Below are 23,815 nucleotides of genomic sequence, written 5' to 3'. Positions count from 1 at the left end.
GGGGGCCACAGCCAGCAGTGTCCTGGGACTGAGCGCGTTCGTTTATCGGCTGCCTCTGTCGACCCGCAGCCACACTGCGTCCTGTGACTCATGTTAGCGCAGTCCAATGCTGTAATGCAGCGCTAAGCCGGCCAGCCAGGCCTGTGAGCACGTGGACTCTACCACCGCCATGTAAACATCCCACACAAGCCTGCTGTGTGGATATGACAACACAGAGTGACAGGGAGAAATATAGATGGTTGTATTGTGTTAATTATTTTCAAAAAATATATCATTATGTTGGAATTATAGGTGGAACTATTTGGAAAATAATTAGCTATGTTGGAAAATGTGAAAAGTGTTTGCATATATCAACAAGTAATGCTAGAAGGTGTAGGGTTAGGACACTTTAACCTAGATTTGAAATGCTTTTGCGTAAACCTCAATGACTCAGACAACCGCATACATTCAGATAAATGTGACCCATTTGCTGACATACTGGTTGATGGTTATGGAGTCATTGGAGCAATTGTTCCATTGGTAATGATTAATCATGTGCATGCGGTTGCCACACCGGTTACCACAAACTATGGAAAATTCCTGTTCTATTTCAGTTTAAAAACGTTTAACTGAAAGACACATAGAATGTTTTACCAGTTATATAATCTCGTTCTGGAGCCGGTATAGTTTGGAGTCCACTTCAACCTGGCTTAAATATAGACCAACAACATTGTTCTGCAGCGAAGAATAGTTGTAGGCTAGAGCGCGTTGGCTCGGTTTATGTCAGAGCCGTAGGCAGCGACACGTCGCCCCCTGGTGGCAGTTCTTGAAGGTGTGGGACCGCATTTGTAGGTCATTTTCCTACACACCATTTCTTGGACGCAAACGATGACATGAGTGAGAAAATTGGGCTTGCTGATAACATGTCCACTCTACCAATTTACCGGTAGTATCAAAACACGATTAGAAATCAAGCAAAGAATACAGCTGCACGTGCACTAATACTAATACCACGTGACCAAGGGGATTGAGTTGTCAGTGGAACGTTTGTAGACGGGATGTTTTGCCTGCGAAGAGTGAGGTGAAGTAGTTTATCACATTAGCCAAATACAGTAGTAATGTGGCGCATGTAATTGCAATTATGGCTAAATTTAGCTTTGAAGGAAAACAGTTTACGCCTGGCACGATGCTAACATACTAAGTTAGCTTTGCTAGAACGACGTTCCCTGGCTAGCTATCGCTAGCCAACTTGTCATATTCTGTTTCTCACATTTAGGTTTTGTTCGTCTGTAATAAATAACATCGTCAAACGTATAGCCTGCAGACACTGGTTTGCATAAACTCTTAAATCAAGTGTAAATAGGCTAAAGGTAGACCTACAACGCATTTCAAGTGGCCAAGACCCACATTTTCTCCTGATGCGACAACATATTTTGGAAATTGCCATTATGTTGCAACTTGATCGCTCAAGAAATCATTAGCCAGTCAGTCTTTGCTGTTGGCCTCAGTAAGTTGGACTTTACTCTGCCAGGCCTAACATCATCTTGCACAGGTGAAGAATGCAGGCTATATCCGAGTTATTTTAGGGCTAATAAACTTTATTAAGTCTTCACCCTGCATAGCGTCAAATGTGTAGAGCTATCTAGGTATAATTAATATGAGTCCGTTACGCCTTGTTTTATGGTTGAGTGTGTTTGCCTTACCATCGGCACCGACGGAGTCCCCCTCCTATGTCGCTGCTGTGTACGAACACCTGGTTGTACTAAACCCGAACCCTAGAGTTGCTCTTGGAAGGCGTGCAGCCTTGGAACACATGCAGAAGAATCTCGACGTATTTGAGCAGCAAGCTGCATTGGCAGCTCAGCAGGTACAGTGACAGTAGGCTAAATGGCCGATGGCCCACTATGCTAACTATACTAAATTTCACCATAACGAAGTGACAAGGTTTCAGCAGTTTGGGGTGTTGTGTTTTGTTTCAGGGGGCTCAGATCTTGGTGTTCCCAGAAGATGCTATACAGGGCTTTAACTTCACTAGAGCATCCATAGCGGGTTACTTGGAGGCGGTGCCTGATACAACTGAAGTGACATGGAATCCATGCTCAGAACGGGCTCGCTTCCCTGATACTGAGGTATATTATAGGCCCTTCAGACGATTTCTGAAGATTTCTTTTCAGTAATGTCCACCTAACAAAAACCCTTCCTACTGTCAAGTTCAAAAGACCCAGATGAAAACAGAGCAACCTCAGAAGCCATGTTCATAATGACTTGCTGTATAATACTACTGTGGCTTGTTCATGTAAAGATGGAAAAAAAGTAAATAATAATCTACAAGTATATCTCAGTATTAGCCTACCACATTACCCATGGCATTCATGATCTCCCTTATGTTTTTTGTGATTACATTATTATTAATACTATTATGCTTAATGTGGCCTTTTCAACTATTTTTTTTTTAGTAGTTTAGTGTTCCCATACTGTAATTCACTTTGTACAAAAGTGCCCACAAACATAATGATGTCCTATGGCATTCCAAACAGGGGTGGAAATGTATCAGTCACTTTCAAATACTTGGTATAATCCCCCAGCCACTCAATAGTAAATCAATGTGAGGGTACATTTTTATTACGTGTCTGAAATCTAAACAGCCACTTTTGAATTATACCACCATTTGGCCAGTGGCTGGAGCTAATTTCCATCCCTGATTCCAAATACCATAAAGATAAACATAAAGGCCTCCTTTGACCTTTGTCTCAGGTGCTCCAGCGCCTCAGCTGCATGGCTCAGAAGAACAGCCTCTACCTGGTGGCCAACATGGCAGGCATCCAGGTGTGCAACTCAACCACGGACGCCCACTGTCCCCCAGACGGGCGCTACCAGTTCAACACGGACGTGGTGTTCACCTCAGATGGAACCCTAGTGGCTCGCTATCGCAAGCAGAACCTGTACTTCGAGGCCGCCTTCGACAAACCGCCTCGGATGGAGCTCGTCACTTTCTCCACGCCCTTCGCCGGACGTTTCGGGGTGTTCACCTGCTTCGACATCCTGTTCCGCGAGCCTGCCGTGGCCCTGGTGGAGGAGCTGGGGGTCCGGCAGCTGGCGTACCCCACCGCCTGGATGAACCAGCTCCCCCTGCTGGCCGCTGTGCAGTTCCAGCGCTCGTTCGCCCACGCCGCCGCCGTCACAGTCCTCGCCGCCAACGTCCGGGCCGCCAACCTGGGCATGACTGGCAGCGGCATCTTCACCCCCTGGCAGGAGGTTCACCAGCACGACATGGTGGGGGAGACTGGACGCTTGCTGGTGAGTAGGGTGCCGGTGCTCGATCCTGCAATGATGGCAGATGGCACCGAGAGCACGAGGCTGGCATGGCTGCCGTTCTCCGGGCATCGCAGGCGAGAGCCTGGACTTGGCGAGGCAGGAGATGCCCACGGCTGGCCCAGAGGGGCTTGGTATTTGGACGCCGGTGGAAAGCCTCGCAGCGCGGAAACAGAGCATTGCTGGCCAGGCCATGAGAACTGCCATGAGGCGCCAGCGCACGAGAAGCCTGTGGAGTTCCACTCAGTCATGATGTATGACAACTTCACTTTAGTGCCCCTACAGGACACTGAGGGGAACCTGACGGTGTGCGACGGCTCGCTGTGCTGCCACCTGCTGTTCAGGAGGTCCACTGCACCCAGCGCAGAGCTCTATGCTCTGGGGGCTTTTCAGGGCCTGCATGTGGTTCACGGCACCTACTATCTGGAGGTGTGTGCCCTGGTGAAGTGCACCGGCCCAGACTTTGCAAGCTGTGGCGGCGAGACTGAGCACGCTCAAACCCAGATAAACTTCCGACTGGAAGGGAACTTCAGCACTCGTCACGTGTTTCCAGGAATACTGGGAAACGGGATGGTACTGGACATCCCGGATGAGTCCGGAAAAGATAGTGACGGGTGGGTGTATATGAGCCGGTCCGGAATGACTGTAGGACTGGTGACAGCCACTTTGTACAGTCGAGTCTATGAGAAAGACAACAGCTGAGTTGTGGGTCTCAAAATCACCTTGACAACTGACTTCTAATAAACAATATATCTCAGTAAACAAAGCAACAGTATCCAAGGGCAGTTGTATACTAACGGCACCACAATCTGAAAAGGCCTTAGAGATGAACAGGAAAGACGTGCTGTAGAAAAACAATGACCTCAACAATTGTTGATAAGTGAAGTCTATCATCTTGTAACTACATTGTAACAACTGTAACTACATTAAAAGCTGGCATGAAATGAATAAAAAGTGGTTGTGCACAAAAAGAAGACACCAGTCACTGCTCTTGTAGTACAGAGATCAGCACAAAGCACTATGGCAAAAGAAAATTTATTCATTAATTATTATTAGTAATCATTTTAATAACAATGCACCAGGAAGCCAGTTTTTTGCACACCTAAAAAAGGCAACATTACTCTCCCTCTTGCTCACTCGCACACATACATACATACATACACACAGCAAACATGTTGTCTGTGCACACATGCACACTTCACACACAGATACAACGCGCACGCACACACACACACACACACACACACAGGGCTCTCCTCTCTCTGAAGTTGCTGTATATCAAATGCTGTTATTTTCTGAAAGTCTGCAGATAGTCGAGTAAAAACCCTGACTGCACCTCGTCGGCTGGTCTCAAAATCACGGTGGGCAGCACGGGTGAAAGATGTGTGACAAGGCCTTTAGATTAAAACTCCCACCCTTCTCCCCAACAAACAAAAACATTAACACACAAACAAACACACTCACACACTCTCTTGCTGCCCAGCTCACAGTTCATGAACCTCATATGCAATGGGGGGGGTGGGGTGTATCAGATTTGTGTGCATGGAAAACTGACACTGTAGCGGTCCATTCACAATAAATTATACCGTGTCTAAAATGAAAAGGAGAGAAAAAGGTAGAGGAAAAAATAATAAGGAGCTTTAAATGAAGTTGTAGTCATGCTCAAATATGCCAAGAAAGAGCAACAGGGAGGGGGAAGGGGGGGGCAGGGGGCGCGGGAGATGGAGGTGGGGGCAAGATGAGGAGCCTGCAGCACTTGGTCCCTTTGGCTAAAGTCAGTCCACCCAGAAGTCCTGATTTCTACACTTCAGCACTTCCTCTCCACGCTGCCCAAGGGAGGGAGGGAGTGGGGGATTCTGGGAAATGCAGTCCCGACAGTAGTCATATGATTTCAGTCAGTCATTCAACACATTTCAAATCATCTGGTTATGGAGATGGAAAAAAAGGGGGTTGGGGGTAACTCATGTGAAAACTGAGTGTTGATGTGGCTCTTTACGCAGTAACAGATTTAACGCAGTTCTCATAGAATCAGCAAAAAACAGATGGAGTTTGCGTAGTGTTTAAACAAAGCGGTAAGGGTGGGCTGTGTGCGTCTCTTATTCTCTCTCTCTCTCTCTTCCCTCCCCCGTCTTCTCTCTGTCCATCGATGGCTCTTCAGTCTCTAAGGCTCCTGAGACTGCAGGCCTACCAGCCCCGACGAGGGGAGGGGAAGAGACCAGGGCAATTACAGACCGTGCTGTCCCCGTTAAAAACCAGGAAAACAGGGAAGAGAAAAAAAAGTCAAGGGGAGTGTGAGGTCTTGCCCCTTAAGCTGGGTTCTGATCAGGTCGGGGGTGGGGTCAGAGGTCAAGGGGGCATGGGATGGGACACGGGGACGTGTTTATTCATTTAATTATTTATGTTTACTTTATTTATTTTTTTAAAGGAGTCAAGTCAGTCAACAAGGCGCACGCGCGCGCTTGAGGCGGGGGAAGGGGGTTCAGTAGGTCTCCGAGTCAGAGTCGTTGAGCTCGTCGTCAGGGGCGAGCATGCCGTCCTCGCGGTGTCCCAGGCTGTTGAAGCTGCAGTAAGACGCGTGCTCTGAGCGCAGTGCCGGCAGCGGGTCAAAGGTCACGGCCTTGGAGGGGCTGGGGTAGTGGTTGATGGCGCTGTAGGTCAGGCCGGGCACGGCACCCACGCTGCCAGGCGACACGGGCATCATGGTGGCCAGAATCAGCGCCAGGCAGTCGGCCACGTCTTTGTTGGGCGCACAGGCCAGCGCAGGGGTATAACCTGTGGGGATCAGCACACACATTTGAATGCTTTTACTTACTTACTACTCAACACAGGAGAATAATTTACAGATCCAACACAGTGATGGAAGTATCAAGAATAAAAAGTTTTTGAAAAAGTTAATGAGCCTTTATTATTATGGCTTGGTCAAGTTAACGTTCTAAAAAAAACTCCAACGCGTTTCGGCTACATGCCTTCTTCCGGGAGTGAAGCCAAAACCGGTCCTCTACCCCACTTTTTTGTTGAGTGATGGAAGTATGTTACACGTTTAGACAGAGGTCGGATCAATCAGGTGTTTGTGTGTGGTCAGTCTCACCGTTCTCGTCCACTGCCAGCACGCTGGCTCCTTTCCCTAACAGCTCCTGCACCACCACCGTTAGCCCGTTCCTGGCCGCCACATGCAGTGGCCTGCAGAGAGAAGGACGGAACACACACTGTAACCATAGTGACAGGCTTTCCCACTCCTACTACAGCGTTTGGCGTTTTAAGCCCCCAACATCGTCTTCCAGGCAGCGCTGCATTGAAGGCACTAGGGTTAGGGTTAAAGTTAGGGTTAGGTGCCTTGAAGACGACAGTCGCAACGTTGCCTTGAAGTCGACAGTTGGGGGCTTAAAACACCATCGAGCTACTACTACTACTACTACTACGGTGACAGGCGTGGTGTGGTGGAGCAGCCATAACACCAACAAACAATCACTCGCCCGTTGGCTCGACTCCCAAATCACCGTTGCAGGAGTTCATGTTGCTTTGGATAAAAGAGTCAGCTAAATACAAGTCAACTTTAACCTTATTATTGTACATCTCATTACATGGTGCATTGTCTGGCATAAAAGTACATGTACAGTTGAAGTTGTGTTGTGAAATTTGGTTGTCATTCATTGTTTAGGCAAATGTAGTTCTAACGAATACACAAGACATCCCCGAGATGCAAACTGTATTGATTTGAGGTTATTTTCCAAGTTACTTTTCCAGCCAGGCCTGTAAATAAGGCTTCATCCCAATAACCAGTAACAGGGTGGTTCAGACGAGAGGGGAGATAGAGGGTCTTACGTCTGTAGTGCTGCGTTGGTTGAGTTGATGAGATTCCGGTCAGTGATTTTCTCCAGAATCAACAAGGCACTGGTTTCATGCCCCTGTATAATATATAACCAACATAGTGTGTTAGAGTGGTGTGTGTGTGTGTGTGTGATTCTTGCTCAAGTGTTCATCAGGAACAGGCCCATCCAGAATTTGTGTGCAACACCTGAATAACTCCTGTGAACTGATTACGTAGACAGAACTGAATGTGGGTGGGACTGGGAACATTCTACATGTGCGTGTGTACGTGTGTGTGTGTGTGTGTGTGTGTGTGTGTGTGTGTACACTTTGCTGCAGGGCTGTGTTCTTGTTGCCATCCTGTAGAGTGAGGTATGCTTTGTGTGTGTGTGTACACTTTGCTGCAGGGCTGTGTTCTTGTTGCCATCCTGTAGAGTGAGGTATGCGTTGTGTGTGTGTACCTTGCTGCAGGCCAGGTGCAGGGCTGTGTTCTTGTTGCCATCCTGTAGAGTGAGATCTGCTTTGGCGCTGCTCACCAGGACCTCTGCAAGAAGCACCAGCACACAATTCACTCAGACTTGCACACACATGCAGCTCACAGTCACACACAGTCACTAAAACTACACACTCCACAGCTAATACACACACAGTCACTAAAACTACACACTCCACAGCTAATACACACACACAGTCAGTCACTAAAACTACACACTCCACAGCTAATGGGAGTGTAAGAGACACTTGGACACTTGTCCCTTAAAACACAGAGGACCTGCAGGCTTGTGACTGATTTACTGCTGCCAGTTACAGCCATCTTTAGCCCTGCAATAGCAATAGCAGCCTGCATGAATCACAGTAGTGTAGAGAAGTACGCACATCTATACAAATTCAACTGGATTCAGGTGCTGGATACTAGCACACAACGTATAAAAAAGAAAAGATATCCACACACTGCCTCGTATGCTCCCAGTTTAATGGTCGGTTACAATGTTTCGACCACTCAGGTCTCAGGTCAAGTAATAGTCTGTGAATGTGATGTCCTCCGATATGAACCTTCACATAAGCGTTTGTATGCAAGTGTGCGTATGCGTGCGTGCGTGTGTGTGCGTATGCGCGCGCATGTGTGTGTGTGTTATAAAGTGGGGTGTGTTATATAGTGGGGTGTTATAAAGACACAGTGTGAGTATTTGTAGGAGGGTGTGTGTGCACAAAGGTATCTGAAAGGTGATGCGTGCGTGTGTGTGAGTGTGTGTGTGTGTGTGTGTGTGAGTGTGTGTGTGAGTGTGTCCATGCTGTGCTGGAGGGTGTGTGTGCACAAAGGTATCTGAAAGGTAATGCGTGTGTGTGAGTGTGCGTCCATGCTGTGCTGGAGGGTGTGTGTGCACAAAGGTATCTGAAAGGTGATTTGTGTGTGTGAGTGTGTGTGTGTGAGTGTGTGTGCGTGTGTGTCCACGCTGTGCTGTGCCCCCACGTGACCTACCCACGGCGTTGGTCTGCCCGTTCTCGGCGGCCATCATGAGCGGCGTCTTGCCCATGGCGTCGATGGCGTTCACCTGCGCGTTGTGTCCCAGCAGCAGCTGCAAGCACTCCACGTGGTCCGTGAAGGACGCCGCGTGCAGAGGGGTTCTGCAGGGTCAAAGGGTCAGAGGTCAGTCACATGCTACATCACAAGACACACACGCACACAGAAACACACACACGCACACAGAAAACACACACACACACACACAGAACAGAGAAACACACACACACACACACAAAAACACACACACTGAACAGAGAAACACACACACACAGACAAACACACACATGTGCACACACACACACTAAATTTGGTAATGAGTTGGCTCTTTGTTCGTGCCCTAATCTAGCGCCCTCCTCAGACATCAGCTAGACGGGGTAATTCCCAGCACTCAATTATGCACGGGCCGCTCATATCTCAAGCCTCCTGGGTAATCAACGTGGATGAAGCCAGTGGGGCGAAATAGGCTGTCAACATCTCTGGGATTTTGTAGTCTAGGGTGGCTAGTCATAAAATAATGACTACACGAGTGCTGTGCAGGGCACTATGACATTAGCTAAAATATCGCTTACAAATCTGAAATATTTTAATTTCTGTAGACTGAAGCCTTTGAATTAGGGCTGGGATAAACGATTATATTTTAAACGATTAATCTAGCAATTATTTTTTCGATGCATCGATTAATCTAACTTATCATTTTTTCAGTCCGATTTGATTTCGATTCGATTATCTCCCCATTAATTCAGTAATAGCAACTTAACACAGTTAAAAGGCTGCTAATGTGTGGATGCAATTCGTAACGTAGTTAGTTCAAATAACGGTTCGTACTTCTCATTTGGACAAGCACTTTTGAGTCATGGAAAACACTTTTCCATTTACATCGGGATTTTGCAAACATTCAGAGTCAATAAAATGAGCCCTGCATGATACAATACAAGCAGCTGCAAGTAACCATGCTAAGCTTGACATCCAAACAGTATTCTAACGTTAGCTTTGAGATACTGCTTGATTGCATACTGTAACTTAACTTAGTTTAGTCTCCTCAATGTACTATGTTGTGATACGACCTTAGCAGAGTTTCCTTTAACTTTACTGCAGCAGTTTTGAACAAATTTGCACAGCATGTCACGATGCTAAGCGGATTTAATAGCAATTTAGCCCACTGTGTTCTATGCAGTGCTTCTTTGTGGTAACAACAATCCTTCAACAATCGTGAATATTTTGCACATGCAGAGGAGGAGCAGCGGGCTCGTTACGAGAGAGAGCGGGCGGGGCGAGGAAAGGCTGTGTGAGTAAAAAGTGCAGCTCAATGAAATTATTTTATCGTATCTTTAATTTAAATAGTAGACCTACAACATAGAACATCAATGTGTGGTGGCTGGTTTTGATTTCGTGGTGCCCAGCCACAGATTAGTCAACGTATGGAAAACACTGAAGGTGTAAAATTAAAAATATTCAGCAGCACACGTTATGCTTGACGAATCGACGCTCATATGTTGCGTCGACGTCATCGATTACGTCGACGCGTTGTCCCAGCCCTACTGTGAATCTTTGTTTATTGTGCTATTTGACTGACTACAATGTGATGACTCTTAGCTTTGACTACCAGACAGGCAGGCTACACTACTGTAGCTAGGTAACTGAAGCGTTCTGTTCACGGAGTGTCTGCTGCAACAATTAGCTTCCACTGTAATCTATCTATCCATCTAGGACCAGGAGATGACATGATATTGAAATAGGAGCAAACAGTGAGTCCCACTAAGTCAGATGTGGAACTCCATGACTTTTCCCTGACAAAAAGAGAAATCAATTTCCATGGCCCACAACATAATGAATGGAACATTGAAATTACTTCAACGACCAAAGATTTCAGAGTATTCGTGTAGCGTTCTAGAATGTTTGACTTTTTTTTTGCTAATAACCGGATAAACATCAATACTGTGTGGAAATATATTTGCATGAAGTCAAGTTAAATTGCTACACAAAATTCCCCTGCTATTCCCTGACTTTGGGCCCAAAATGATACAATTGCCTGACTTTCCATGTCTGGAATAGACTTTATAAAAAAATCCATGAAATGTCATGACCCCTGGGAACCCCCAGGAAATGACTACTGTCTCCTTTATTCTAGACTAACACTGCAAGAGGAATGCCGTGATAGCAGGTGGTGGGAGCCGAGAGAGACGTGTGCTACATGGGGCTGAAGAGAGACGTGTGCTACATGGGGCTCAAGTGAGCGTTTCCCCCTCACCTGGATTTGGAGTCGGTGGCGTTGACGATGGCTGGACCGAGCGTGTCGATGAGCATCTCTGCTGCCCCCTCATTATCATTTATACTACACACAGAGAGAGAGAGAGAGAGAGAGAGAGAGAGAGAGAGAGAGAGAGAGAGAGAGAGAGAGAGAGAGAGAGAGAGAGAGAGAGAGAAAGAGAAAGCATTCTGTAAACAATGACTGCAGAGGCAATGTCCTTCACAGACCAGTGGAGGAGGCAGGTGAACCTTCCCCTGCACTCACCACAGACACATACAAAACACACTCACTGACTCTCCCTCTCTCAGAAATAAAACACCATACTCTCTCACACACACACACACACGTGTAAAAGGGGACGATGTCTTACACGGCACAGTGCAGTGGACTGAAGGAGTTGCCCTCCATTTTGTGGAACACATCCTGCTCCAGTAGCATCTCCACACAAGTGTCATGGCCTGAGAAGAGGAGATGACGTTATTACACACACACACACACACACACACACACAGTGGAGGGAGTTGAAAAAGCCAAAGGAGGAAGGGGTATGTGAATGTATATGCATCATACAACACATACCCACAGACGAGAAAATGCCGCGCAGAACCCACAAAATAGAGACAAGTGATGACATAGGAAAAGAAAAAGGTAGAATAGAAATACAAAGAAATGGAAGAATGCATATGACATATAAAAGAGAGACATGTAGAGATATTTATTTATTAGGAGAAGCATAGGAGAAGATAAGAGGTTATTTATTTAGGATTAAGGAGAAGAGCATATATTATTTATTAAATATTTTTATTATGATGGAGAAGATTGGAGAGGAGATAAAAGAGAGTGAGGAGAGGGAGGAGGAGAAGAGGAGAGGAGGAGAGGAGGAGAGGAGAGGAGGAGAGGAGAGAAGAGTGGAGAGGAGGAGAGGAGAAGAGAGAAGAGGAGAGGAGAAGAGTGGAGAGGAGGAGAGGAGAGGAGAGGAAGAGTGGAGAGGAGGGAGGAGAGGAGAAGAGTGGAGAGGAGGAGGAGAAGTGGAGAGGAGGAGGAGAGAGGAGAGGAGGGAGGAGGAGGGAAGAGGAAGAGGAGGAGAAGAAGACAGGAGGAGAGAAGGAGTGAGACACTTCTGATAATGCACACATTCATTTTCTGTTATTTCACAAAAATTCACCACCACAAAAAAAAATAAAATCAAAAATCCACCCCAAGCTGCAACCGTTGTAGCAGGCCCGCAGCCGGTAGCCCCTCGGGCTAATCCCGTGACAACAGGGATTTACGCCCAGCTGACTGCTGCCCGCAGGAGTCTCAAGCACCGATGCGGTCGCGAGGACCGCCAGTAAGCAGGAGCGCCTCCCCACAGCCCTCTCGACCAGCAGAGTGGCTGTACGCGTTAAATGCCCACACACGCCGTACCTGGCCACCGCCTGGACACACACACACGGAGACGGGACACGGACATCGAGACACACACACGGAGACAGAGACACACACACGGAGATCGACACACACACACACACACGTGTAAAAGGGGACGATGTCTTACACGGCACAGTGCAGTGGACTGAAGGAGTTGCCCTCCATTTTGTGGAACACATCCTGCTCCAGTAGCATCTCCACACAAGTGTCATGGCCTGAGAAGAGGAGATGACGTTATTACACACACACACACACACACACACACAGTGGAGGGAGTTGAAAAAGCCAAAGGAAGGTGGGTATGTATGTATGTATTGTATGCATCATACAATACATACCCACATAGAGACGTAGAAAAAGAAAAAGGTAGAATAGAAATACACAGAAAGGAAGAATGCCAAAGAGAGTGTAGAGGAGAGGAGAAGAGGAGAAGAGTGGAGAGGAGGAGAGGAGAAGAGTGGAGGAGAGGAGAGGAGTGGAGAGGAGGAGAGAAGAGTGGAGAGGAGAAGAGAAGGGGAGTAGAGGATATGGGAGGAGAGGAGAGGAGAAGAGAAGAGTGGAGAGGAGAGGAGAAGAGAGGGGGGAGAGGATATGGGAGGAGAGGAGAGGAGAGGAGTGGAGAAGAGGGAGAGAAGAGTGGAGAGGAGAAGAGGAGAGGAGAGGAGAGGAGAGGAGAGTAAGAGTGGAGAGGAGAGGAGAGGAGAGGAGAGAAGAGTGGAGAGGAGGAGAAGAGTGGAGAGGAGGAGGAGAGAGGAGAGGAGGGAGGGGAGGAGAAGAGAGGAAGAGAGGAGAAGAAGACAGGAGAGGAGAAGGGAGGAGATACTTCTGGATAATGCACACATCTATTTTCTGTTATTTCACAAAATTCACCACCACAAAAAAAATAAAATCAAAACGTCTCAAGCTGTACCGTTGTAGCAGGCCCAGTGCAGCGGCGTGTAGCCTCGGTTGTCCGTGACAACAGGGATGGCGTCCAGCGACTGTGCTGCCTGCAGGAGGCCCCCAAGCACGCCGATGTGGCCGCAGGACGCCGCCAGGTGCAGGGGAGTGCGCCCCCTACAGTCCCTGACCAGCAGAGTGGCGCTGTGCTGCAGCAACGCCTCCACACACGCCTCGTGCCCCGTCACCGCCTGGACACACACACACGGAGACGGACACGGACACGGAGACACACACACGGAGACAGAGACACACACACGGAGACGGACACACACACACACAATCACAATGCTGTGTTACATCAGACAGAGATGTCAGACGGTCATGCAGTGATGCCCTAGGTTGTGGGCAGCTGCTCTCCTGCGAGGGCCTGTGTGCTCTGTGTGTGTGTGCCAGGGCCTGTGCGCTGTGTGAGTGGGTGTGTGTGTGTGTGTGTGTGTGTGTGTGCTGGACTCACCCCGCGGTGGAGGGCGGTCCTGCCCCACTTGTCCCGGGCCTCCACGTTGGCCCCTTTGCCGAGCAGCGAGTAGACGCAGTCCGTGTGGCCGCTCAGCACCGACAGCATCAGTGGCGTCCTGAGGACACCACACACAGACGGACACACGGTCAGTTGTCAACAAAACACGCCAAAGCACCACCTTTATACACACACACACACACACACAATCACCACAACAGTGACATCCTCAGACACACAAACACACAGAGAGACATACAGAAATAGACAAGCACAGACACACAGAGATACATATACACACACACACACAAACAGAAGGGCAGACTGACAGACCCAAACACACACACTTACTGTCCATTCCCATCCTGAATGTCGACAGCGGTCTGTAGATCAGCACTGCCGATGAGCAGACGTAGACACTCCGAGTGGCCATTCATGGCTGTAGACACACACACACACACACACACACACACAGAGAAGGGAGGGTCAGCCAGGGCAATGTTCAAAATAACAAAACTTATTTTCCCACAGCTTGAAAACAACAGTAAAGAGTATTTGATCTAGAACCTAGGGATGGGCAACTTTGATGATAGAGAGGGCCACAAATATATAATCATCGCTGTCAGAGGGCCAGATATGACTGTGCACTTCCATTAATGGGATATAGGAGAATTAAAGACTCTAGCAAGAACTAGCAGGCAGATCACTGACGTAAAAAGGCATGCAAAAACTAGCACAAACGACCAAAGCTTGCTAGCACGTTAGCTAGTGTCCTTTGGCAAGAACACCAAAAGCAGACATTTCTCAAATGCCTGCTCAGCCGCCATCCCATCTGTCCCGGGGCACAAACATGCTCAATAATGGGGGGGGGGGGGTGAAAAAAAACACGAGATGTTCAACTTGTAGCACATTGTGTCCTCCTCAGACAAGCTGTGACTTGAGGAAGCACTCGCTCGCAGCTTTCACAGAGTTAATGAGAATTCGATTCAGCTCAACGCCTCCGATTGGGGCAGGCGCTCGGATTGCAAACCACATCAGTGACTTGAACACCCACTGCATCAGTTCAATTCACAGCCGGGCTTCTAAGCTACCCTTTGTGTAAGGGCGTGTGGATGTGGGAGTGTGTGTTTAGGGATGGGATCAGATGGCTCCCAGACTGTCTATCTGTGTGTGTGTGTGTATGTGTGTGTGTGTGTGGATTAGCCCATTCCCAGTTACAGTGAAAACCATGTATTAAGCGCCATGGTGTCCTAAGGGAGTGGACACTAATGAGTATGACATAAACATTTAATCCATCCCCTGGCAATCTAGTACAATAAACAAGCATTATCAGACACGTCTCCAGTAGGAAATGCAACCACTGGATCAATGTTTGCATGTTGGAGAGTTGTGGGTGAGTGGGACAGGTGTGTGTCAACCTGTGGGTGAGGATGGACAGAGGAAGAAGAATGGAAGAAAGACAGAACAGGAGAAGGGTCATAGATGCAGGTAAAAGTGATGTGTGTGTGTGCATGTGTACCACTGCTTACCTGCTGCGTGGATGGGGGTCCTCTTCTGGGTGTAGTCCTTGACGAGGATGGAGGCGCCCTGGTTGATGAGGACGTCCACACACTCCACGTGGCCCTTGAGGGCAGCCAGCACCAGTGGCGTGTGACCCAGAGACGTGCGCACATCCAGGTCCAGCAGAGACTGGACCAGAACCTCCAGGGCCTGGTGGTGCCCGTGGTAGGCCTGAGATGGTGGAGGGTAACGGCACACACACACACACACACAGACGCACACAGAGACGCACACAGAGACAGAGACGCACACACACACACACACACACACACACACACACAGACACACAGACACACAGACACACACACACAGACGCACACACACACACACATTTGGAAACATGCATTAGTGAGATGTGGCTTAGTGAAGACAGATGAGCCACAGCATGCAGACACACTGAGAGGCACCTGAAGGGCTTGATTACATGTAAACAAAGCAATCTTGGTGTCGGCAATCTGCTCATAACCCCGTTTTTCCATTTCATCATGCTACCGCTATTTCTCAAATATGTCACTTGTGCTCTGTGTGACTGACAGAACAGTCTTCTTCATGACATACGATGAGGATAAAAATCAATAAAACTCATCACGTACAATAGATCATGTGTCATTAGTCAGTTAAAGCCATTTAGTGTTTTGTGGTGATTATAAAGCCATTTAGTTATTATTTCTGAAGTTTAGTTTAATTTCACTCTGTCAGAGTGGTGGTGGATAAATCCACCTGGCTCCCAACCGTTACGCTACCCCACTACCGCCACACAGTCTATACGTGGATTGAAGCAATGTGAGCATGTGACTGTTTCAGAGTGTGTTGGAGTCCGTTGTGTCGAGTCGCTATACTGACCGCTAAGTGCAGTGGGCTGATGGGAGCTCGGCCATCTGTGTCGTTCAGGATGTCCGTCCCTGATGTCTCCATCAGCTACACACACAGACAAAATACACACACATAATTCACATATATACCAACAAAACAACCTGAACACAATTGTATGTTAGGACCAAGAAGGTCAACAAAAACTAGGCCAAAAATGTATGTGTTTAATACACAGAGGTCCTCTCATAAAAGTGAAATTACGCATTTCAATTATTATTGCACAGAGCATCTTTAAAAGTTTAGGTGTTTGTGGCGTTTTTGGCATTTCTCATTCTGACCACAAGGGGGCAGCCTAAGACCTGCAGGCTTCAGGCAGGCTTGCTTGGTTGGATTAGACTGACGCAATGAGCTGACCAGCGAGCCAGTATCCAGTTCTAATTAGCTACAGGACACCTCAATATGCAGACAGAATGCTGGACAGGCTTATAAAGAGGGACAGGGACACCAACAAGGAGAAGCATTTATATACAACTCTGGAAAAAATTAAGAGACCACTGCATTTCTCTGATGTCATCCTACGGTTTCTGAGTGACATTCAAATGAGTTAACGGTCATATTCAAAATAAGAAATCACTGCAAATTGTAATATGACCATTAACTCTCATTTGATTGTCACCCAGCAACCGTAGGATGACATCAGAAACATGTGCAGTGGTCTCTTAATTTTTTCCAGAGCTGTATTAAAATAAAAAAAAAAAAAAGAGAAGAAAGCAAAACTCAGACTTACCACATCCAGTGGTGTTTCACTGGCAATCTGTAAGACACAAAGTACTTCAGTTAGACACATACTTACATACTGACTGACTGTCTGAAGTCTGTTGCCCACTCAAGTGCCTGGAGCTGGGTGGTGGACTAAACCCACATTCGCGGGTTGAGTCAGGCCGTTTCCCACAATTTTGGAGTGCTGTTTATGAATATTTTGTTTACCAAGTATCATTTTGCATTTTAGCATAATAACATGGGGCTCCCTCAGCCAGACTGGTATTGCAAGTGGACGGGTATTTAGCAGAAGCTTCTATCCAAAGCCATGTGGGCTGGAGAGAAACCCAGTTTGATCAGATGTCAAAATCACTGCTGCTCCACTAAAGACACAATAGGGGAACAATTGCCCCTGGAACTTGTTCTAGATACATTCATAGAACTGGGAGTAGTCCATGCAGTGATGGCTCCACACCTGACCAGTTTATCTCCTTCTCTTTGTCTCTCTCTCACCTTCTCTCACTCTCTATGTCTCTCTCTCCTTCTCTCACTCTGTCTCTCTCCTTCTCTCACTCTCTGTCTCTCTCTCCTTCTCTCACTCTCTGTCTCTCTCTCCTTCTCTCACTCTCTGTCTCTCTCTCCTTCTCTCACTCTCTGTCTCTCTCTCCTTCTCTCACTGGCTCGATTCTGCTCTGTCTAACATGTAATGTGTATATTTTCTTATCCGTCATGCTACTACTTTCGTGTGTGTGTGTGTGTGTGTGTGTGTGTGTCTGGGAGTAGTCCATGCAGTGATGGCTCCACACTGACCAGCTCAAGGCAGAGGCGGTGGCCGTAGGCGGAGGCGTAGTGCACTGCGTTGTAGCCCTGCTTGTCCCGGATCGCTGGGTTAGCGTCGTTCCGCAGCAGGTACTCCAGACATCTGCGTGAACAGGGCCAGAGGACACGATAAACATGTCAACAATACAACATACACACACAGGTACAAAATCAAAATCAATCTCAAAAAAAATTCTCTAATACGTATACAGGTCTAAAGGCCTATTCACACCAAGAACGATAACGATAACTATAACCATAACGATAAAAGCGTTCACACTGAACAACGATAAACAAAGTCTCTCCTTGTGTTAATGAATGTGACGATTAAAATTCGATGGGTTCTGATTGGCTATTAGCTTTTTATCGTTCAGAAAATCGCTCTGAAAGTGATCCCCAACGATATTGTTCTTCATGTCGTTTTCGTTATAGTTTGTGTGTGAACGTCGTCATTCATATTAACAAGAACGATATTTATTTATAGTTATCGTTCTTGGTGTGAATGGGCCTTAACTGTACAATGGGAGACGTTTACAATCAGTGGCACGCACACCCACCCACCCACCCCAAGTCCTCATCCCACACACACACACACACACACACCCCCAAGTCCTCATCCCTGTACTCACTTCCCATCGGTGTCGGAGGCGGCAGCGTAGTGCAGTGGGGTGCAGCCCCGCTCGTCCAGGTCATTCACACTGGCCCCCGACCCCACCAGGGCAAACAGGCACTGATAATTACAGTTCGCCGCCGCATAGTGCAAGGGCGTCCTGAGAAAACACACACACAGAAAATGCATTGTTAATTACTTTTACATTTGTACATTCTAGCACATCATGTTAGCCGCTACATGATGCAGGGGCGTCATGAGACGACGACACACACACACACACACACACACACACACACACGCACAGACAGACACAGCATTGTTGATTACTGTAATGTTTGCACATTATAGCATATCATATCATGATAGCCGCTGCATTATGCAGGGCCATCCTAAGTTAAGAGGAGCCAGACATGTGAGGCCTTTAAGAGGCCCCATCGCACACAAGCTTGCAGCACAACACCTCATGTGAGGCCTTTAAGAGGCCCCCACGCACACAAGCTTGCAGCACAACACTTCATGGAGCCAGACATGTGAGGCCTTTAAGAGGCCCCCACATGCACTTGCAGCACAACACTTCATGTTTGCACATTTATACTGGTTATTCATGACGACTGAATAGCCTTGGCCAAATAAAAAACAAACAAACAAACAAAAAGTAACCAACAAGCACCTCCCAAATCGGTCCTTCCTGTTGAAGTCTGCTCCGGTGTTGAGCAGGAGATTTAAACACTCCAGGTTCCTGCGGGCCGAGGAGAGGAGAGGAAGAGAGGGATCAGAGTAACAAGAGAAAAGAGAGGAAGGCAGTGGTTAAATAGATGTGCATGAATGAATGAGTGTGTGTGTGTGTGTGTGTGTGTGTGTGTGTCTCTCTCTCTGATAGCTGGGGAAGTGGGCTGAGGCGTTCAGCCGGCACAAGCGCCACATTGAGCAGAGGGACTTCTGGGAAAGGATGGATCGGAGCTGACGGATGACTCACCCCCCTGCTGCCGCAGCGTGTAAACACGTCCTCCCAAAGTCGTCAGGGGTGTCGATGTCAAAGTCTGAGCAAAAAGACATTAAGACATTAACTATCTCTCCCTTTATGTAACAAAATACAGCCCTAATAATTAAGACAAAGTGTTTTAATTACATCATTAGCCCCTGCAGGGGACATTAGTGCATAATTTCCTTGTGCTACAAAATTTGATTTGCATACATAAATACTTCACAAGTACTGAAACATTACATTACATTTGTTGAACACTGCAACAATATAAAATGTAATGTAGGGAGAATCTGAAATGTTATTCCTCACTTCATTTGATTGATCTAGAAGCGCATTTAAAGGACACTGATTTAAAACAGTTTGGAGCAATTAAAGAAAGTTCCGCATGGCAGGTGACCCCAGAAGGATAGGAAAAGAACCCTGAAGGTGTGTTCAAAACAGGCAAACCAAGGATTGTGATTGGCTGCGAACAGTCTTTCGTTATCTTTTGGATTGTGATTGGCTGTGAACAGTCTTTCGCTATCCTTTGGATTGTGATCGGCTGTGAGTCGGCAGCAGTCGGCTGTACTGTATACGGTCGCTGGGGCAACAGTTACGCTTTAAATCAAAACAATTAGCAACATTCACACACACACACAAAAATCTGATTTATTGTTATACTATAATTTCCCAACTATTAGCCGCGGTTTATACAGTGATTTTGCAAAATGTCTTCAGCTATGAGGTTAATACACAGGGGCAGTTAAAGGCGACACAGGGGTTAATACACAGGGGCAGTTAAAGGCGACACAGGGGTTAATACACAGGGGCAGTTAAAGTTTTTTTTTTGTTTTTTTACTTGCATACACAGAAAACTACTGTAAAGGAAACTCCTACACCCCTAACTTTCACCTCCATTTTTGCCGAGTTTGAACACACCCCTGGCCTGAACGAGATCGTCCCCAGTTAAAAGCCGACTCAAACACAGATCTGGCTCCGGTCCAGCACCAGAGGGTCAGGGCCGAATTTATTACAAGAGTCAGCTGTCAACTAGAGCTCCTCTAGGCTTTCACGAAAGTGGCTATTTTACAGGTCCATTTTAAGTCATAGGGAAGTCCAAGAGGGAGGCAAGGTTGTGGTACTACATTTCCCATGAGGCATCATTACTCACTGGATGACAGGAGCTTCCTGCAGCAGTCGGAGAAGCCGCTGAGCGCTGCCAGGTGCAGGGGGAACATGCCGTGAATGCCCCGCCTACACAGGGGAACGAATGACAGAAAAATCAACCAATGAGAGTTTGTTATCAGACACACCCTTCATATCAACGGTCAAGACAGCATATTTGTGGTTCCCACGCTGCCATGTATGCTTCAAAGGTTCCCACACTTCCAGGACAAAATGTGCATACATACAAGCGTCCATATGTGCTTGTTCATAGCTATGTGTATGTCTGTATGTGCATGTGTTTATAAGATGCATATCAACCCAACGGGGCACCTAAATCATCAAGTTTTAATTGTAGCAATATATAAAGGCATTAAATCTATGGGCAGTTAGATGGATCAGGGGGCAGTTTGAGGGTCAGTGCAGTAACAAGGCACTGGAGTGACTTACTGACCAAGCATTTTTCACCGTGAGTGAAACTGACCGATCGTTACAGTTCTCCGGCCATGACTGTGTGTAACCCAACGGCAGCTGCAAGCCTGGCGCTTGTGTCACGCTAAAGAAGGGGCGCCTGGCCCGAAACGTCCGTGGGGTGATTAAAAAAGCTTTCAAAAAGAAATGTGAGTGCCATCCTTTATTCATAACATTTATATTGAGACTCAGGAGGACTTAGTATAGTATAGTATAGTCTTTTGATCCCGTGAGGGAAATTGGGTCTCTGCATTTATCCCAATCCGTGAATTAGTGAAACACACTCAGCACACAGTGTACACACAGTGAAGTGAAGCACACAGTAATCCGCGCCAGTGAGCTGCCTGCAACAACAGCATTTCGGGGAGCAGTGAGGGGTTAGGTGCCTTGCTCAAGAGCACTTCAGCCGTACCTACTGGTCGGGGTTCGAACCGGCAACCCTCCGGTCACAAGTCCGAAGCGCTAACCAGTAGGCTACGGCTGCCCCAATTTAGCACCCCGTTGAGATTACACTAAGGTGTTGAACGCATTAGTCCGGTTATTTACAGGGCCAGTCAGGGGGTCCGGGACCTGCTCCTCAATGTCCAACAGGACGACTCGAGTCCTAAATCGCTTTGGGTGCCTTGATAATAACAGTGCTGTATATAAATGCACGTTGTTGTGGTTGCGGACTCACTTGGCGGTGTCGGCGCCGTTGGTGATGAGCGTGTTGATGAGCAGCTCGTGGCCGTAGCGAGCAGCGATGTGCAGCGGAGAGTTTCCGTTCTTGTCTTCACAGTCAATTTCCGCCCCTGCAAAATAACACCCACAAAAACAATAGTAAAGGCAAGCGATCTCATTGGTGACGCTAATTAGATAGCACGGCATCTTTAAAACAAAAAGGGCCATTGCTCTTGTAATCACATTAAAATAGTCAATAATAAAGTTAGCTTTTCAACAATTTTCTACACACTGGGTATCCATTTAACCCATTTAAGAGAACAGATGACAAGAGCCAGGCTCCTAGTCTGAATAAAACAGATGCAAAAGTACAATACCAGACATTCTGGCCACACATTCCGTATTGACAGAGACAAAATTCTGCCTTATCAGGAATCGGTGCATCATCAAAATGAGTCTGAGACCATTATTTTAAGGTGAAAGAAATACATGGTTTTGCTTTGACCAGGCCATGATTCCAAGCTGGCCAGCCTAGGTACGGTAACCCAGAGGACGTTGTAAACCTGATAATGGAATAGGGAGCTCAAAACTAAAAGCCAAAGGGCTCTTCTATTGGGAGGTTTACCACTTCCTCTGGGTTAACTTACCCTAATTCCCCTACTTGGAATACACCCCAGATGTCAATAATAACCAGGAACTGTGGTGGATTCTGGGATTCTATAACAAACAAATGGGAACATCTGTGGGACCAATGAGAAAGGAGAGATGGCATATGAGGGCGGGACTCACCGCTTTGAATGACAGCCTGAGATCGCGAGAACCGGCCATGGATGGCAGCCATGTGGAGAGGGGTTTTACCATCTTTGCTCTGGGGAAAAGAACAAGGAAGAGAAGAAAACAAGAGAAGAGAAGAGAAGAAGAGAAGGGAATAGAAAATAAGAGAAGAATAGAAGAGAAGAAAAGAGATGAGAAAAGGAGAGAATAGAATAGAATAAAAAAGGAGAGAAAACAGATAGTGGACAGAAGAGTGAAGAGAATATACATCAGTAATGAAAGTGAGAAGATGAAGATACTAAAGGACGATACAGCAAGGTTGGTGCTCTACAGTGTGTAGGTGTTGTACAGTACAGAGCGCAAGTGAGGCTCATCTTGATTAAGCCAGCCCTGGGGAACAAACAGAAGATTAAGACACGCGCTGCCTAACATCGCCCTGGCAACAAAACTACAACACGATCTGTGAAAGTGTGCAAACAACTAATTAGCTTTGCATTAACTCCCAAACAAACACTGCATCAAGACCTTAATGTCTTGAGGCTTCTGGCACTTATTTATGTGACATATATATGCGAGTACTTATATACCAGAGCACGAACAGGCAGAGGTGTGTGTGGGTTTGTTCTGCACATGGAAGCTAAGAAGGAGCAAAACACTAAGGGAATCTCACATACACACACACACTGCCCATCTATGATATATGAATATAATGTGTGGGATCTCAACACACACACACACACACAGCTTCCCAGAACAGCTTTTTCCCCTAAAGCCTATTTCTCTCACCCCTCCCACTCCATTCCTCTCCTCATCTCTCTCTCCATCCATCCATCCATCCTCTCCTCATCTCTCTCTCCATCCATCCATCCATCCTCTTCATCCCCCTCTTCATCCCTCTCTCCCCTGCCCTCTTCTCCCTAAATGGATCCTTATGTCCCCTGCTTTGCAGCCATAGCAGTCGAGGTCATTAATAAGAAAAAGAGTCCGATGCCAAAGTGCTGCACTGTCTCGTAAGCACACTTAAGCAGGGCACTCTCTAGTCTGCCCCCCATAAAACTCCTGCGGCAGCTACTCCGAGCTCCTCTGCTGCTATGTGCCCCCATGCAAAACAGAGGCTTCGGAGCCCTGGAGTTGAGAGCAGCCAAGCTGTGATCAGCACTATTTGTCACAGTCACTGTAATGATGGGATGTAAGGGATATAAAAGTACATAAACGATATGAGTGATATTAATGATGTAATTCATGTTCTATCTTAAGACGTTTCACAGACTTGACTTGAGAGCGACGATGCAGTAAAGCTCAGGAAGCCCCTCTGGTTGAAAGGAAACAATTGAGATTCATGCTATCGGTCACTACTATTAAGTGGGATTGATGATGAAATAAGTGAGATTTAATTACTCTTTCTGCTGTTAAAGAATGTTTTTGTGTTGTATGTATGCTGCTGCTGAGACCTTGAATTTCCCCTGGGGATCAATAAAGTATCTATCTATCTCTAGATAAAAGAAACAGCAGACAACACCCCAAACAAACCCCCAACACAC

The 23,815-nt window shown here is 47.0% G+C and overlaps 2 protein-coding genes across 3 annotated transcripts in view; one reads left to right on the top strand and one right to left on the bottom strand.

Annotated features, from left to right (window-relative positions):
- The first annotated feature begins 851 nt into the window (after positions 1 to 851).
- Positions 852 to 4,259, top strand: btd (biotinidase). The gene is made up of 3 exons (XM_048229423.1): positions 852 to 1,846; positions 1,959 to 2,108; positions 2,734 to 4,259. The coding sequence occupies exons 1-3, from the start codon at positions 1,637 to 1,639 to the stop codon at positions 3,991 to 3,993; spliced, it is 1,620 nt and encodes a 539-aa protein (XP_048085380.1). The 5' UTR covers positions 852 to 1,636; the 3' UTR covers positions 3,994 to 4,259.
- A 51-nt stretch (positions 4,260 to 4,310) lies between these two features.
- LOC125285138 (serine/threonine-protein phosphatase 6 regulatory ankyrin repeat subunit A) overlaps positions 4,311 to 23,815 on the bottom strand; it is a 48,085-nt gene continuing 28,580 nt past the window's right edge. For both annotated transcript variants that reach the window (XM_048229421.1, XM_048229422.1), the window contains 20 exons: positions 22,290 to 22,368; positions 21,517 to 21,631; positions 20,377 to 20,459; positions 19,218 to 19,281; positions 18,912 to 18,980; positions 18,258 to 18,398; positions 17,620 to 17,731; positions 16,838 to 16,864; positions 16,081 to 16,155; positions 15,207 to 15,408; positions 14,029 to 14,116; positions 13,678 to 13,795; positions 13,192 to 13,411; positions 12,409 to 12,496; positions 10,872 to 10,955; positions 8,579 to 8,724; positions 7,560 to 7,642; positions 7,114 to 7,196; positions 6,380 to 6,471; positions 4,311 to 6,063 (listed from right to left, as the gene is read on the bottom strand). In XM_048229421.1, coding sequence (XP_048085378.1) covers positions 5,771 to 6,063; positions 6,380 to 6,471; positions 7,114 to 7,196; positions 7,560 to 7,642; positions 8,579 to 8,724; positions 10,872 to 10,955; positions 12,409 to 12,496; positions 13,192 to 13,411; positions 13,678 to 13,795; positions 14,029 to 14,116; positions 15,207 to 15,408; positions 16,081 to 16,155; positions 16,838 to 16,864; positions 17,620 to 17,731; positions 18,258 to 18,398; positions 18,912 to 18,980; positions 19,218 to 19,281; positions 20,377 to 20,459; positions 21,517 to 21,631; positions 22,290 to 22,368 — 2,262 coding nt within the window. In that variant the 3' untranslated portion in view covers positions 4,311 to 5,770. The remainder of the gene's footprint in view (positions 6,064 to 6,379; positions 6,472 to 7,113; positions 7,197 to 7,559; positions 7,643 to 8,578; positions 8,725 to 10,871; positions 10,956 to 12,408; positions 12,497 to 13,191; positions 13,412 to 13,677; positions 13,796 to 14,028; positions 14,117 to 15,206; positions 15,409 to 16,080; positions 16,156 to 16,837; positions 16,865 to 17,619; positions 17,732 to 18,257; positions 18,399 to 18,911; positions 18,981 to 19,217; positions 19,282 to 20,376; positions 20,460 to 21,516; positions 21,632 to 22,289; positions 22,369 to 23,815) is intronic.

The sequence above is a fragment of the Alosa alosa genome, chromosome 20 (assembly GCF_017589495.1).
Source record: "Alosa alosa isolate M-15738 ecotype Scorff River chromosome 20, AALO_Geno_1.1, whole genome shotgun sequence".
NCBI lineage: Eukaryota > Metazoa > Chordata > Actinopteri > Clupeiformes > Clupeidae > Alosa > Alosa alosa.
Note: the sequence above shows the minus strand (reverse complement) of the source record. Positions and strands in the feature narration are given on the sequence as shown.